We start from the raw sequence: 17,447 nt of genomic DNA on the forward strand, positions 1-17,447 counted from the left end.
CTCAGGCTCTTCTCCAAAATGCATCACAAGGCCTTAATTTTAATTTTCATGCAAATGTTCACTGTCATTACTTTGGCGAGTGATAAACTATGGCACGTTCTCATTTGAGATGAATGAATGACACATTGTGGTTGCCACGAGAGAACTAACACATGGACGGTCCCACCAACAAAACTGTCGAGCAAGAATGTGACATACTACTTCAAAAACGTTCGGGATACTCATGGTGAAATTCTAGAAGCATCTTAAAATTCACAAAAAGCTTGACAGGTTTAACTTCATTTGACCTTCTGTAAAGTTCATCTGGAAATTGCACCCCAAAGAGGCCAAATCCCAAACTTTTGGTGTATTTTCTGTTAAATAGAAACAACAACTCTGATCCACCCTCATCCAGGAGGAGCAGCAGGTTCCGGAGACTAAAGCTGGCACACAATAGAGGACACCACAGCCACCCCACCAAGGACGACACTGAAGTATAAATGTCCCCGTCCCACTGTTAGGCGACAACTTTCTCCATCAGGTCTACGAACGGAGACTCTCTGTGGCGACCATGAGCAGCGACGGTGAGATGGCAATCTTCGGGCCAGCCTCCCAGTACCTCCGAAAATCTGAACGGGAAAGGACGGAGGCGCAGGCTCGGCCTTTTGACAGCAAAACGGCCTGTTTTGTCAGTGAGGACAAGGAGGTGTACGTAAAAGCCACCATCCAGGACAAGGCGGATGGAAAAGTCAACGTCAAGACGGAAGACGACAGGGTGTGTGGACATTTTCTCGCTTTGTCTTCAGTTCTATTTTTCTACTTCTACCCAATTTTAGCACCAATTACATCGGTATAGATAGATCGTAATACAGTAAAGTTACTTTGGCGCTATCTTGTTGCAATTTGGTGCCAGTGAACTATGTTTAAGTGAGTTGAGGAGCTGTGTTTAGACAAAAGTAGTGTTTTGCTGCAATGTTGATTGTAAAACTTTTCTGTCTGGGGGCTTCAATTATAGATTTTTGCTATTTGTTATTTTAGCTATCTCACCACTAGGACACTGTTATTTATTTTGTTTTTGTTTTTTTTACATTTTAGTTACATTAGTTGAAAACAACAACAAGAAGAGTGATGATAAAAGTATAAAAATACAGTACGGGCCAATGTCGCTGAACGTTAGCGCTCTATTTCTTGAAGAAAAAATTCGCATTTCATGTAACTTTTCACTTTTTAAGGTTGTGGGTGAGCTGCGTTTGGGTGAGAAGCCGGGTAGATCATGGACTGGTCGCCAACCAATCAAAGGGCACATGTAGACAAAAAAAACAAAAACATTCATACTCTCATTCACACCTATGGACAAATTTTCGTTTTCAACGAAATTAATGGTCGTTTTATTTTAATGTTGGAGGAAGCCTGAGTAGGTGCCATAAACATAACATTATTATTATTATGATTTCTACTGTCTGCGGTCATTCGGGTTGTAATTTGGTGTTCCTGGTTTGTGCGCAGACATTGACCGTGCAGGAGGATCAAGTATTCCCCATGAATCCTCCCAAGTTCGACAAGATCGAGGACATGGTCATGATGACGCATCTCCACGAGCCGGCCGTGCTCTTCAACTTGAAGGAGCGCTACGCCGCCTGGATGATCTACGTAGGTCTCCAAAGCGGGGGTTGAGGGAGAACTTTTGACTCGCTCATAACGATAACGATGTGGAGCCCTAAATGTCCGACTCGTACATGGACTTTAAGATGGCTATCAAGGAAACAGGAATAAGTGTCGAATGGCTTTCTACACAGACGTACTCTGGTCTTTTCTGCGTGACCGTCAACCCTTACAAATGGCTGCCGGTCTACAACCCAGAGGTGGTCCAGGCCTACCGAGGAAAGAAAAGGATGGAAGTTCCGCCTCACATCTTCGCCTTATCCGATAACGCCTACCAGTTCATGCTGACAGGTAAGGCGGCAATGCAAAGGCATTCTTCAATTCTTTTGTTCGTGGTTTGGTCACCTGACTTGTTTTCTACCACAGATCGTGAAAACCAGTCCATCCTCATCACGTAAGCAGAGAACCATTTTGTTTTCTTCACGTGAACAACTCACCAAAGAAATTAAATTTTAAAAAAAATTGTGATCGTGCGTCTTCAGTTCATCCTGAAATTTCAACATAAAAGCAAACATAACCAGTTTTTTGTGACTACCACATGACCTTAGATGATAATCTGTATGTTGTTTCCAGCGGCGAATCTGGCGCAGGAAAGACGGTCAACACCAAGCGAGTCATTCAGTACTTTGCCACCATCGCTGTGTCTGCGGACAAGAAGAAGGAGAACAACAGCAAAATGAAGGTTGGTTCCTTGATGCCTCGCGGATAACCAGACGTCCGGATGACCCATTTGCTGGTCCACAGGGAACCCTGGAGGACCAGATCATCCAGGCCAACCCTCTGCTGGAAGCCTTTGGCAACGCCAAAACTGTGAGGAACGACAACTCTTCTCGCTTTGTGAGTTTCTTTTGGGTGTTGATGAAGAAGCTTCCGGGTGGTTGTTGATGCCTTTTCCACGTTGAGACCAAGTTGCATCTTTCAGGGTAAATTCATCCGAATACACTTTGGCGCAACTGGCAAACTGGCATCGGCAGATATCGAAACATGTAGGTGTTCTGAGATGTTTTAATAATCTGAGTGAGATTCATCTAAACAAGTATCACTTTTCATTTTCCTTACTGAAAGATCTGTTGGAGAAGTCCAGAGTGTCCTTCCAGCTGGGCGCCGAGAGGAGCTATCACATCTTCTATCAGCTGACCTGCAACAAGAAGCCCGAACTCATCGGTAAACTTGAGCTCACAGCTAAATTCCTTCTCGACAACATTTCCCCAAAACGTGTCATCCTGTTCATCTTTAGACCTGCTTCTCATCACCACCAACCCTTACGACTTTGCCTTCATCAGCCACGGCGAGATAAGCGTGAAAAGCATAGATGACGCTGAGGAGTTGATGGCCACGGACGTGAGTGCGGTAACGAGTGATTTGCGTCGAGGATTCACTGAGGAACATTGTTCGGCTCGTTTGTGCTCCAGGAGGCCTTCGACATTCTGGGTTTCACCCTGGATGAAAAAATGTCCATCTACAAGCTGACAGGAGCTGTGATGCATTACGGGAACATGAAGTTCAAGCAGAAACAGCGAGAAGAACAGGCAGAACCGGAGGGCACTGAAGGTCAGGAGATCTCTCGAACTCAAACATAGAATGAGAGATGGCATTTCTTTTATTCCAGGAGTTCTAAGCCACCGGGCCGCACAGTACCAGTCTGTAGACCAGCACACACAGAGAGACTGAACAAAAATGTTGCTCATCAGAGTCAACCTGTCGAAATATTATTTCAACCCTGCTCGTGTTTACATAATGAGCTCTAACAACACTGGGATGTTGTTACTTTTGTCCATCCATCCATCCATCCATTTTTTACCATTTACCCGGGGTCGGGTCCCGGGGCAACAGCCCAAACTTCCTTCTCCCCAGCCACTTCTTCCAGCTCTTCCCGGGGGATACCGAGGCGTTCTCAGGTCAGCTGGGAGATATAGTTTCTCCAGTGTGCCCTGGGTTGTACCCGGGGCGTCCTGCCGGTGGAACATGCCCGAAACACCTCACAAGGGAGGCATTCTAATCAGATGCCCGAGCCACCTCACCTGGCTCCTCTTGACGTGGAGGAGAAGCGACTCGACTCTGAGGCCCTCCCGGATGACTGAGCTTCTCACCTTATCTCTAAGGGAGAGCCCGGACACCCTGCGGAGGAAAACTCAGTTCGGCCGCTGGTATCCGTGATCGCGTTCTTTCGATTACGGCCCATAGTTCATGACCATAGGTGAGGGCGGGAACATAGATAGACCGGTAAATCGAGAGCTTCGCCTTTTGGCTCAGCTCCTTTTGTCCATTGTACTCCGAAATATTGTTTTAGTCGCCGTTATGAAAGAAAATCCTGCTTCAGAAATAGGATCTTGGAAATGGAAGCAAGGCATTCAGTGCTTTTTTTTTCGGGGCCATGAAGAAGTTTGAAAAATATTTTTGGTTCATCTCTGTGTGACCGCTGATTTACACCACATCTCTTAAACAAAGGAAAGACTTACTTTGATGATTTTTTAAAAATCAAAACTGCAGAGGCTGACAAGGCGGCATATCTAATGGGTCTGAACTCTGCCGACCTTCTGAAGAATCTCTGTTACCCGCGCGTGAAGGTGGGCAACGAGTACGTCACCAAGGGACAAAATGTGCAGCAGGTATGACAACTGTCTGACAAGCACATGTTGAAACGATGCATCTTTATTCTTAATTACATGCTACATTTCACCAACAAGTGGATGAAGGAGCCGAGATTATCTAGCCTAATTTCACACGTGGTGTGTTTGGCCTGCCGAAAGCACTGAAATGTCACACATCATTTTGAATGTAAGAGGTTTATACCTACCGTGAATGAAAAGGGATGTAATTCTTCTCATCCCACAAATCCAGTTAGCAGCTGAGGTGAGCCAACATTTTTCTCCTTCTGTCAGGTCTACAACTCCATTGGCGCATTGGCGAAATCTGTTTACGAGAAGATGTTCCTGTGGATGGTGCAGCGCATCAACCAGCAGCTGGACACCAAGCAGCCCAGGCAACACTTTATCGGCGTTCTCGACATTGCTGGATTTGAAATCTTTGATGTAGGTCACTGCAATTCATAAAAAGGGGATTATCATTATTGGGTACTTAAAATTAAAAAGTTTCTGGAAGGTCAAATCAGTCCAAATTCCTTTTCTATGTCAACACAGCGCAACTCTCAACTGATCTTCAAACCTCATGGATTACAGTTCTGGATAGTTCACTATTATGTCATACTTTCTTTTCTGGGGGCAAAAGGCACAGCATTTTCCGATGCTGCCACAAGTAGTTGTAGTTTAAATCCGTGAAGCATCACTCCTGAGAGGCAAACTGCTTGGAAGGAAAACCAAATGCTGGCCATACAACCGACCCCCTCAAACTCGTGGACCGGCTCAATATTTCAATGCATATCAGTGAGTGATGTCTTCCCTCTTGAATGTCTCCAAAGTTCAACAGCATGGAACAGCTCTGCATCAACTTCACCAATGAGAAACTGCAGCAGTTTTTCAACCACCACATGTTTGTGCTGGAGCAAGAAGAGTACAAGAAGGAAGGCATCGACTGGGAGTTCATCGACTTTGGCATGGACCTGGCAGCCTGCATTGAGCTCATTGAGAAGGTAGATGGTTTTTAGTTGCTGGAATGTCAACTTGTGATGTTGTGATGCTGTTTTTTTTTTAATCTACTAGCCAATGGGCATCTTCTCCATTTTGGAAGAGGAGTGCATGTTCCCAAAGTCAAGCGACGTAACCTTCAAGAACAAACTTTACGACCAACACCTGGGCAAGAACAGCTGCTTCCTGAAGCCCAAAGTGGTCAAGGGCAAGCCAGAAGCTCACTTTTCACTGATGCATTACGCCGGCATGGTGGACTACAACATCAGCGGCTGGCTGGAGAAGAACAAGGACCCGCTGAACGAATCCGTAGTACAGCTGTACCAGAAGTCGTCAGTCAAGATCCTCGCAATGCTTTATGTCACATATTCTGGAACAGATGGTAGGTTTTTATTTGGTCTCCTTTTGTCTTGAAACATGGAAGAAACGAGCTTAAAAAAAAAGGAGTACCATGCACTCTAATGTATATGCAGATGCACCAGCTGGAGGAGGCAAGAAAGTGTCCAAGAAGAAGGGAGCATCTTTCCAAACGGTGTCAGCGTTGTTCAGGGTAGGAAGAAGTCAACAGCATTACAAGTGTATCGAAATCGCGATTAAATGTAAAATGGCATGTTAACTTGCCGTACTTTAGACGAAGGAATGCTCGGGTCATTATTTCTTGCAGGAGAATCTCGGGAAGCTCATGACGAACCTAAGGACCACTCATCCTCACTTTGTGAGATGCCTCATTCCGAATGAGACGAAAACTCCAGGTAGAATGCCTCATTTTTGATTTAGAATGCAGCAGGGTCGTCTGGCAGGCTTTTTTGTTTTCTTTAGTTGATTTTGTGAATGACTGTATTGCATAGGCATTATGGAGAACCACCTGGTCCTCCACCAGCTACGCTGCAACGGTGTGCTGGAAGGCATCCGCATCTGTCGGAAAGGATTTCCGAGCAGGATTCTGTACGGAGACTTCAAGCAAAGGTCAATAAATGTTCACGTGAGAATTCCAATGTATCATAAAGCATTTATGTTGGTTGGTTTTTTTTTTTTGGAGACACCTCGTGTTGCTTTTACAGATACAGGATCCTAAATGCTAGTGCTGTTCCAGAAGGACAATTCATAGATAACAAGAAAGCAGCAGAGAAACTTCTGGGCTCCATTGACGTGGACCACACACAGTACAAGTTTGGGCACACAAAGGTTCTGATTTTCTTAAATGTTAGGGTTCAATTTAGTCCGACAAATGGACGAGCTTCTGTCTAGCTGCAAATGTTTTCTTCTTTACCAGGAAGATAATCTTGTCTGATTTGGTCATTTTATCCAGAAGGAACTAAAACCCCAACCACAAAAATACTCAATACACTCAGTCAGTATTAATCATGTATAGATCATAGTATGATAAATATGGAAATTAATCTGATTGTTTTCCATCATTCAGAGTGTTGACTTGGAAGAGTATTTGAACAATGGCGACGTCATTTTCAGGTGTTCTTTAAAGCTGGCCTCCTGGGAGCTCTGGAGGAAATGAGGGATGAACGGTTAGCTCAGGTTGTGATGTCCACTCAGGCAATGTGTCGTGGATTTCTCATCCGGCTGGAGTATCAAGAGATGATGGCCAGGAAGTAATCATGCATGCAGTATAATTACGTCCTCTAGCATTGTAAAGAATCTCTCGTCGTGGGGCCAACATGTGTTGTTGTTGACAGGGAGGCCATTTACACCATCCAGTACAATTTCCGTTCCTTCGTGAATGTCAAACACTGGCCGTGGATGAAGCTGTACTTTAAACTCAAGCCACTGCTCAAGAGCGCAGAGGCCGAGAAGGAAATGGCCCAAATGAAAGTGGACTTCACAAAGCTCAAAGAAGATTTGGCCAAGTCAGAAAACCGACGGCGGGAGATTGAAGAAAAGATGGTCTCAGTTGTGCAAGAACGTAACGATCTTCTTCTCCAAGTCCAGGCGGTAAGTTTCAAATCGATTCCCGGGTGAGTTGTGCCCATGGTTGGCCATCAAGCAGCAACCGGCATCTTCCTGTGTTAGAGTTCAAATTACTTAAGTAGTATCTAGGGGACAAGCTTCTACAAGTGTGCAGTTTGCATTTTCTCACCCTGCTTGTGTGGATTTTCTCAGCGTTTTTCGGTTTTCTCTTACATTCCAAAAACATGCATGTTCTACATATTTGAGAGTTAATTATGGAAGAATGCCCCAAACTTAATCTTGTAATGTTCCAGAATAATCAGGAACAGAGGCGGATACCACAATCTTAGACAGAGGCAAAATAATCTTAGAGGAAAACTTCATTACAAGAAAAGCACACAACCGACAAAGTACGAATTAGGAAACTGGTCAACAAACCCGGGAAAAAAACGTTACAAACAAAAAGCACTTGCAGAGGGCAAGGAAATAAATAATGAAAATAGCTTGGCATAAAAAGACAAGAAAAAACTTGAATTGCGAGAAAAAAAATACAAAACAAACAACAACACTATTTACAAAACGAGGCAAACCATGGCAAGGACAGAAACAAGAATTAGCAAGACTCGAGCATCTAGAAAATAAGCACTTGGTACGTGGTCTGTAAGCAAGACGAATAATCCAACAGCAAGTTCTCGGCGTAGTTGTCCTTATGTTGTCCATTGATGATAACGCATGACAGGTGCTGTGTTGGAGGGAAACGCCTACCACAACTCCCGCCAGAAACTGAAACCAAAAACAAACAGGAATATGACAAATTTATGACTTATGGCTTTTCCATTATTTGAGCATGACAAATGTGGGTGTGGGTAAGAATATTTCCTAAATGTGTGTTTCACCTTGTCAGGAGTCTGACAACCTGCTGGATGCTGAGGAACGCTGTGAGGGACTCATCAAGAGCAAGATCCAATTGGAGGCCAAGCTGAATGAAGTGATGGAGAGACTGGAGGACGAGGAGGAGCTGAACGCCGAGCTAACGGCAAAGAAACGAAAGCTTGAAGATGAGAGTTCCGAGCTGAAGAGGGACATTGATGACCTAGAACTGACCTTAGCCAAATTGGAGAAGGAGAAACACGCCGTGGAAAACAAGGTGAGTGGACGCAAGCACGATGATTCCAATCTTAACATTTAACATCACATCTTACTATCCGTTAAAGGTGAAAAACCTGACAGAGGAGATCATGAGTCAGGATGACACCATTACAAAACTGGCCAAGGAGAAAAAAGCCCTGCAAGAAGCCCATCAGCAAACACTGGATGACCTGCAGGCCGAGGAGGAGAAGGTCAACATCCTCAGCAAGACCAAAGCAAAGTTAGAGCAGCAGGTTGACGAGGTGAGTTGCCGCTCGTTCGCAAAGATGATCACAACTGACATACGTTGCGATTGAAAAACTCTTAACGTTGTAGTTGGAAGGCGCGCTGGAACAGGAGAAGAAGATCCGGGTGGACCAGGAAAGAGCCAAGAGGAGGTTGGAGGGTGACCTCAAACTCTCCCAGGAATCGATCATGGATCTGGAAAATGAAAAACAGCAGCTGGATGAGAAGCTGAGAAAGTGCGTTTACACACCCTTCAATTAAGGTCACATGTAAATGTTGTAGTGCAGCGGTCCCCAACCTTTTTTGGCCCATGGACCGGTTTAATGTTAGATAATATTTTCAGGGACTGGCCTTTAACTCATTCACTCCTAAAGACGTAATTAGATGTCTTTGGGAGTGAAGGAGTTAAGGTGTTGCGGATAAATTACAACGAAATAATATGATATGACCTGCTTGAAAACTATGGCATTTTCTAAACATAATAATAAAAATGAATCATGACACGAGGAACGTCCTAACTGGCCGCAACGCTCTCTGGTCGCTATGGTAATGTTTAAACGTGCCTTCAAAATAAGATACATCGCAAATACAAAGCGCATGAAAAATACGGCTCACCATCGCCGCATATTATTAGCTTGGTACATGGGAATCTCCCGTTGCGATAAAACCGTATTTTAAGTAGGACTCTTGATACTGTCTATAAAATGTAACCTTCTTTTTCTTGAAAGTCGTACGCTCCTCTTCTGGGACTTTTCCCCTTCCCAAAGAAACTTTCCAGAGACGTTTGCTTTTTTTTTTTTGTTTTTTTTTACTCATTTTAGTCGCTCCTGGGTTACATTTTAGCGGTAACCTATCACGTGACCGAGAAGCGCGACTTGACCTCCGTCACACTGTAGACGGATGTAACAGAGAATCCGGTAATTTTTCAAAATAAAACATCGATCAGATTCCGAATTAGATAAAATGGAAGTAATGTAAATTATCTATTCTTTCTGTGCGGCCCGTTACCAAATGACCCACGGACCGGTGCTGGTCCGCGGCCCGCAGGTTGGGGACCACTGTTCTAGTGCATTTTTAGTTATTTCAAAATTCGACCCAAAAGCCAAATTTTAGAATGTACCCAAACTTAGTATGAGCATCTCTAAAAAATAACTTGTGGGATTGAATCTCAATTTAATTGGCCCCATTGCCGTCATGTCGGCGTATTCATCTGAACTTTCTCCTACAGGAAAGACTTTGAGGTGTCGCAGCTTCAGACAAAGGTGGAGAATGAACAAGCTCTCGGGTCACAGCTGCAGAAAAAAATCAAAGAGATCCAGGTGATAAATTCTCCTTCAGACGGTTTCGACCAAATGACATGAACTTGATTGGACTTCAGTTTATAAGCTTCTATTTACGCTTCTCATTTGCAGGCCCGATGTGAAGAGCTGGAGGAGGAAATGGAGGCTGAGCGTGCTGCTCGAGCCAAAGTGGAGAGGCAGAGGTCGGACATGTCCCGGGAGCTGGAGGACATCACTGAGAGACTGGAGGAGGCTGGAGCGTCCATCGCCACTCATGTGGAGGCTAACAAGAAACAAGAGGTTGAGTTCCTTAAACTGCGTAGAGAACTGGAGGAGCGGTCAATGCAGCATGAGGCCACGTCTGCCGCCCTGCGCAAGAAGCACGCAGACAGCGTAGCCGAGTTGGGGGAGCAGCTGGACAACATCCAGAGGGTCCGACAGAAACTGGAGAAAGAGAAGAGTGAGCTGAAACTAGAGATGGATGACCTGTCCAGTAATCTGGAGAGTGTGGCGAAAGCCAAGGTCAGGCAGTGTGAAGTCTAATCACAAGCAACCCGGATTGTTTCAAACAAGAAATTGTCTTTCTCTAAGTAGATTAATCTGGAGAAAATGTGCCGCTCGCTTGAAGATCAACTCAGCGAGGTCAAAGCTAAAGAGGAGGAGCAGCAGAGGCTGCTAAATGACGTGTCCAGCCAAAACACTCGACTGCAGACAGAAAATGGTGAGCAAGACCTGAGTATGCCTGCCTCATATCTCATGATTGCTTGTTGGGGGTGTCGAAATGAATTATATAATCGAGGCATCGGCGACACAGTGGTAGTCCATAATCAACATTCACGCAATGACTTTGCTTGTTGATTTTCGGCTCACGGCATATAAATTCTTGCGGTGCGTGCTGAGTGTTCCTGAGTGTCTAATTCAAGGTATTCTAACTCGATTATGTATCTTGATACGTGGGGTACATTATTATTCAAGAACGGTACGATTTCAATTGGAACAAATTGATTTAGTTGAATTTAGTGGAATTATGATTCAATATGATGTAGCTGTAGCTCTGGTCATGTTTATCAATATGTAACAACATGTAAAATCTCTCTCATGCCCAAACTATCCAAATTGATTAAATTCAATGAATCAACAAATCATCAGCAACATCAAACTGATTCCTACCCGGTGTGCATCTCTCATGAAAAAAAATCGGACACGTATCACGTGGTGCGATACGATTCAAGGACGATACTTATTAAAAAGTAACAATTCGATTTGATTAAATCAAGACCGATTTTCTGGTTCAAATCGGTTTTTGTTAGACCCCCATTAAATGTATTTTAAATCACAAAAGAAAGCTCTATTCATTCATGAGAACTAAACTGGAGCAATTTTGCATAGAAAAATGATGGGACTCATCACGTTGCAAGGCGCCATCTAACTGCATTGAATCATTGACCTAATCAATAAAAGTGTCAGGCTTGTAAAGTTTCACAACTACTACCTGGAACTGTTAAAAAAAAAAAAAATCTTCCCATTGTGCAGTTGAAATGTCCCGTCAGCTGGAGGAGAAAGCCGTGCTCCTGTCTCATCTCACTCGGGGTAAGCAAGGATTCCTCCAGCAGATTGACGAGCTAAAGAGACTCAACGAAGAGGAGGTCAAGGTGAGCGTGGACAAGCTGACGTATAACCACGGAAGCAACGTAAAATACGCTGACCGTCATTTTTTGTGAAGGCCAAGAACGCCCTGGCACACGTGTTGCAGTCCGCGCAACATGACTGTGAGCTTCTGAGAGAGCAGTATGAGGAGGAGCAGGAAGCCAAGGCCGAGCTCCATCGCTGTCTCTCCAAGGCCAACAGTGACGTGGCCCAGTGGAGAAACAAATACGAGACAGACGCTATCCAGCGGAATGAGGAGCTGGAAGAAGCAAAGTGAGAAAGACGAAATCAACAAGCAGCAGGGCCTCATGGTTTTTGAACACTGGTGGGCGGGCGGAACAAGACCTTCCCTGTTGGCCGAAGCACCATGAGAAGCACGGATCTCCATGGGCGTTACATTACGGGCATATTATGTTGGCGTTAACTCCAGCTATGAATAGCGAAAAGACATGAGTATTATTATCCCTCAAAAGGACAATTGATGTAGCAGCAGGAGCAAATAAAGGAAAAGCCACACAATGACAATACCACTTGGCACTTGGGATAAATGAGATTTGGAGACTTTTTGAACATGTGAATTCGCAAATCATATACAGTGGGGATTCACTGGATGTTTTTTTTTTTTTTATTATTCTGGCAGGAAGAAGCTAGCACTGCGTCTGCAGGAAGCAGAGGAAGCAGTGGAGGCAGTCAACTCCAAGTGTTCATCTCTGGAGAAGACAAAGCAGCGACTGCAGGGAGAAGTGGAGGACCTGATGATGGACATGGAGAGGTCCAACGCCGCCGCCGCCATCGTGGACAAGAAGCAGAGGAATTTTGATAAGGTTTTCCTTCTCAGACCTTCCTTGATACATGATAAGGATTCACAACCATCGAGTTATGCAACCCCTTTTTCCAGGTTCTTGCTGAGTGGAAGCAGAAGTATGAGGAGGGTCAGACGGAACTGGAGTCAGCGCTCAAAGAAGTGCACTCTTTGGGCACCGACAACTTCAAGATGAAGAATGCTTTTGAAGAATGTCTGGAACAGCTGGAGACTTTCAAGCGGGAAAATAAGAACCTTCAACGTAAGCCTTTGTGTCGATTCTCAGTCATAAAGGTCAGGGTAATGTTGAATCGGACCAACTTGACCCTTCTCATTATTTCACAATGTTTCGCCAGTCCATAAGAAAAAGAACATGTTGGTCGAGATGTTCGTACAATGATGTCCAAATCCTGGACAGAGAGGATTGCCTGTTTGAAAAAGATGTGCGAGATGCCATATATGCCAAACTATAAAAGTAGTCTCTAAAGGGAGGAAGAGGTTTAAACTTTTATTGCCTGCTTACGACAATGTCCGAAGATCTCTACCCGCAAGATTGTTATCTAGTCCTCAGTTTTTGTTTTCTTGTTCCAGAGGAGATAGTGGATCTCACTGAGCAGCTGGGAGAAATGGGGAAAAACATCCATGACCTGGAAAAATCCAGAAAACAGGCTGAACAGGAAAAGTTGGAAGCGCAGACATCCCTGGAGGAAGCTGAGGTGACCAGCGCATTGACAGCAAGATACAATCCTCCACGGTGGAGCCCACCTCAGTTTCTTGTGACCACTCTTGTGTCCGTGTAGGCCTCCTTGGAACATGAGGAATCCAAGATTCTGAGAGTCCAGCTGGAACTCAACCAGGTGAAGAGTGAAGTGGACAAGAAGATCGCGGAGAAGGACGAAGAGCTGGATCAGATGAAGAGAAACAGCCAACGGATCATCGACACCATTCAGACCAACTTGGATGCCGAAGTGAGGAGTCGAAATGACGCGCTGAGAGTGAAGAAGAAAATGGAGGGAGACCTCAACGAGATGGAGATCCAGCTGAGCCATGCCAACAGGCAGGCAGCCGAGGCTCAGAAACAGCTGAGGAACGTGCAAGTTCAGCTCAAGGTAAGCGACATCTGTAAAATGTGCACAAATATCAAATCCACGCTTTCAATGTGATATCTTTGCATCCTTCATCAGGATGTTCAGATTCAGATGGACGATGTCCTGAGAAGTAATGAGGACATTAAGGAGCAGGTCGCTATGGCGGAACGCAGGAGCAATCTGGTGCAGGCAGAAATCGAGGAAGTCCGAGCTGCCCTGGAACAAACGGAGAGGAGCCGCAAATTGGCTGAGCAGGAGCTGCTCGACGCCGGCGAGAGAGTTCAGCTGCTCCACTCTCAGGTTTGAACAGCCAAACATCTGCTGGCTTTGGACAAGTAACAAAACCTTCTGCCGAAATGTAATCTATTTTACAGAACACCGGTCTGCTCAATATCCGCAAAAAGTTGGAGGCTGACCTGTCTCAGATTCAAGGAGAGATGGACGATATCGCCCAAACAGCCCGGAATGCAGAGGACAAGGCTAAGAAGGCCATCACCGATGTACGTTCATCTCGAATTTTCCCTCTGAAGTCAGGAATGATGTAACATGTAGCATGGTCTCCTTGCAAAGGCCGCCATGATGGCTGAGGAGCTGAAGAAAGAGCAAGACACGAGCGCTCACCTGGAGAGGATGAAAAAGAACGTGGAAACTACTGTCAAGGACCTGCAGCAGCGTCTGGATGAGGCCGAGAGTCTCGCCATGAAAGGCGGGAAGAAGCAGCTCCAGAAACTTGAAGCCAGGGTGAGTAAGTGGCTGTCATAGCCCGCGAAAAGAGGAAATGTGTGGAGAATCAGTCTGTGAAGATTCTCAGTCATCCAGGTTATTCATAAAAAGGCAGAAATAGGAAATCTCCACTCTTAAGATTTCGAACTGAAGAACCTTTTTTGATTTTGAGACGGAACGTCTTTAATAACCAGGACGAGTTTGGTTGCCAAAATGCAACTTTTGTGGACCTTCGACAATCAGTTCCAGAGCAAAGTTCTCATGACTCCATTTGCACACTTAACAGGTGCGAGAGCTGGAAAATGAGTTGGAGGCGGAGCAAAGACACGGTTCCGAGGCTGTGAAAGGGGCACGGAAGCTGGAACGCAAGATGAAGGAGCTCACTTATCAGGTTGAGTAGAAAGAATAACATCAAGTGAGCCCCTCACTATTCGCAGGAGACATGTAAGGGACATGCCGCAAATGGCAAAAAGCTGTAAGTGACCAATGCCTACGGATTACAAAATGGATGGATGAATGCATGGATTCAAAGTTTAAACCTTAAATACACCCCAAAGTATGATCTCAAAACACTTTAACCCTTTCATGCACCAATAATGACAACCTGTAACCTGATATCATGATAAGCTGTCCACTGTAGTAACTAACCGCTGTCCCTGAAAGGATTCATATGATTTCATACTCATCTTATATATTTTTTTAAATGCATTGGGAGCGTACTGTATATCACTATCGTGGTCCGTAAAAATACGAACTGTCGGGCAAAAATGAGCCCTTTCATTTTGTTAGCCACTCAGCAGAGCAAACACGTACACATGCAGCGAAGACTCTAACTTCCACAAAACAACACAGGCTAAACTTAGACCTTGCGGTGTATCATTTAATGATTTTATTTGGGGCACCATTTTGTGGCATTTTAGTGTGTTGCAGAGAGAACACAAAAAAAATATACAGATACCATCCATCCATCCATTTTCCGATCCGCTTAACTCATTCAGTACCAGCCAATTCTGGACCAAGTCTGAAAAGACGTTTAAAAACGTCTTTGGGAGTGAATGAGTCCTCACAATGGTCGCGGGGGGTGCTGGAGCCTATCCCAGCCGTCTTGGGGCAGTAGGCGAGGGACACCCTGAACCGGTTGCCAGCCAATTGCAGCTCACACAGAGATGAACAACCATCCACGCTCACACTCACGTCTAGGCACAATTTAGAGCGTTCAATCAGCCTGCCGTGCATGTTTTTGGAATGTGGGAGGAAACTGGAGTACCCGGAGAAAACCCACGCAGGCCCGGGGAGAACATGCAAATTCCACACAGGGAGGCCGGAGCTGGAATTGAACCCGCACTGTGAGTTCGACGCACTAACCACTGGCCCACCGGGCCGCGTATACAGATACCAGAGAATAAGTAATTTTTCAATGACGATCTGCGCTACAGGTGAATTCGTCCATAGTGACCGGCGAATAGGTGGGAGTTCTTCATACCACCCACATATTTCTCTTCAAGGAACTGATCCAATGTGTCGTTCCTCCTCACAGTCAGAGGAGGAAAAGAAGACGGCCATGAGGCTGCAGGAGCTGGTGGGCAAACTCCAGCTGAAGGTCAAAGTGTACAAGAGGCAGGCTGAAGAGGCGGTGAGTGCGTGGCCTCTCGCGATGCCAATTAGGTTCTTGGTCTGGTTGGTGACTTGCTGTCTTGATGGTGCACAGGAGGAGCAAGCCAACGCTTACATGACCAAACTGAGAAAGGTGCAGCATGAGTTGGAGGAGGCCGAGGCAAGAGCTGACATCGCAGAATCCCAGCTCAACAAGATGAAAGTCAAGAGTCGGGATATGACCAAGGTACAAAAATTGTGGTGTTGCAGGCATTACCGCAAGGGTCTCAAACTCTTCGGATCTTGGAAAAAGAACCCCCTCAAAATCTTAATCCAATTAAACACCAATTAAAAACTTGCAATGTTATGAGACTCAGGTCACATTTTGTTGAAGAAATGAGACATCAATTTTCCAAGAACAGAGACAAAATTTGTCGCAAAAGAATTTTTCAATCTTCCGGAAATAAAGTCTATTTTTTTTTTCAAAACTTTAATTTTCCCAGTCATCTTTTCCAAAACAAAGATGTATTTTGTAGGGATGGAAAGCTATAATCTTATGGGAATAAGTTGTCATTAAAAACAACAACAACAATAAACCCGCAAGTAACCTTTACAAGAACAAAGATGCATTTTGTTGGAATAAAATGTTGTAATTGAATCAGATATTTATATAAGAACAAAAGCTTTGCTAGCACAAAGTTGTATTTTGTCACGGTAAAAAAAAAATCACAATAGTACCACCTCTAAAGGATTTTTTTTTAACAGTTCAATTCAAATAAAAATGATCTGTGTAAGAGAAGGAACTTTTTTTAAATTTAATATTATGTGACGATAGATCACAAACATTTAAGCACTGTAATTGGTTGATTATGTTTGTGTTGCCTGCCATTCCTTATATGTACATATGTACCGGTACTTTAAAAAATGAGACATAATTTCATTTTTAGACTCTTAATTTACGGAAGTGGAACCCTTTTTAAGAACCAACGTGGTAGCGTCTGGATGACTGTTCTTTGTTTTGTTTTTTTCACAGAGCAAAGACGGCAGGGAGTAGTCATCATTGGCAACCACCTTGAAGACAACGTGTGCTGTGAACCACTGTAAAAGCCTGCGAAATACTCTGAAAATAATATTTAGATACACGTTTGAAGCCAGTGTGTATACAAAGTCATTCTACATTAAATCAGTTAAAATTGAGACTGCGTCAAAAACACAAACAACCAATATATAGTGAATTATTTTTCGTTTCCAAAAAGTCCATAGTCTTTATAATCAGAACACCAATTAAACATATTGCTGGCGTTGATTGGAAGAGTAGTACCTCCAAAATCATCACTTTTCAGGTGAGAAAAAAAAACCAGTATGAACATTTTATTGGCTATTTTCCACAATTTAAATTGGTCAAACATTTCTAAAAATAACATAATATAGATTTGTGAAAAAAAAAATCAAACCAAATTATGAGATGTTTTGAGCCGCCACCAGCAATAACTAATTTGGATACCCTGAAATACCAAATAAATTGTTCATTTTTTGAAGATTTCAAGTCTTATATTTATTGGCTTGTCAAAACTTGACTAATCAAATTAAATTATCTGAATTATAATATTTATCCATTGTGAACAACTAAAACAGCTGCTGGGATGTCAGATTTATGTGATGATACCAGGTGCTTATCTTGATACTATTTTGGAGGCTATGATATAAAGGTCCCAATTACACAGTGGCTTTAAACACAATGCTTATATTCAGTAGTGGATGTATGTTGCCCTAATTGCAATAAAGTCTGTGAAAAATACCTATTTGCCACTTA

The 17,447-nt window shown here is 44.0% G+C and overlaps 1 protein-coding gene across 1 annotated transcript; it reads left to right on the plus strand.

The window, feature by feature from the left end:
* The first annotated feature begins 533 nt into the window (after window positions 1-533).
* On the plus strand, window positions 534-17,432 carry LOC109527770 (myosin-2-like). Its single transcript, XM_019889861.1, has 39 exons — window positions 534-754; window positions 1,486-1,629; window positions 1,776-1,932; window positions 2,008-2,035; window positions 2,215-2,323; window positions 2,386-2,478; window positions 2,564-2,627; window positions 2,707-2,805; window positions 2,879-2,982; window positions 3,054-3,192; window positions 4,132-4,250; window positions 4,524-4,673; window positions 5,060-5,230; window positions 5,301-5,607; window positions 5,699-5,775; window positions 5,890-5,977; window positions 6,074-6,191; window positions 6,287-6,410; window positions 6,696-6,832; window positions 6,917-7,172; window positions 8,032-8,274; window positions 8,342-8,518; window positions 8,592-8,737; window positions 9,730-9,820; window positions 9,914-10,303; window positions 10,376-10,502; window positions 11,315-11,433; window positions 11,505-11,701; window positions 12,069-12,252; window positions 12,327-12,492; window positions 12,822-12,946; window positions 13,031-13,339; window positions 13,415-13,618; window positions 13,693-13,818; window positions 13,889-14,059; window positions 14,328-14,432; window positions 15,579-15,674; window positions 15,750-15,881; window positions 16,668-17,432. Exons 1-39 carry the CDS (start codon window positions 551-553, stop codon window positions 16,686-16,688), a joined length of 5,817 nt encoding a protein of 1,938 aa, XP_019745420.1. The 5' UTR covers window positions 534-550; the 3' UTR covers window positions 16,689-17,432.
* Window positions 17,433-17,447: the final 15 nt, after the last annotated feature.

This window comes from Hippocampus comes, unplaced genomic scaffold (assembly GCF_001891065.2).
Source record: "Hippocampus comes isolate QL1 unplaced genomic scaffold, H_comes_QL1_v1.1 scaffold326, whole genome shotgun sequence".
Lineage (NCBI taxonomy): Eukaryota > Metazoa > Chordata > Actinopteri > Syngnathiformes > Syngnathidae > Hippocampus > Hippocampus comes.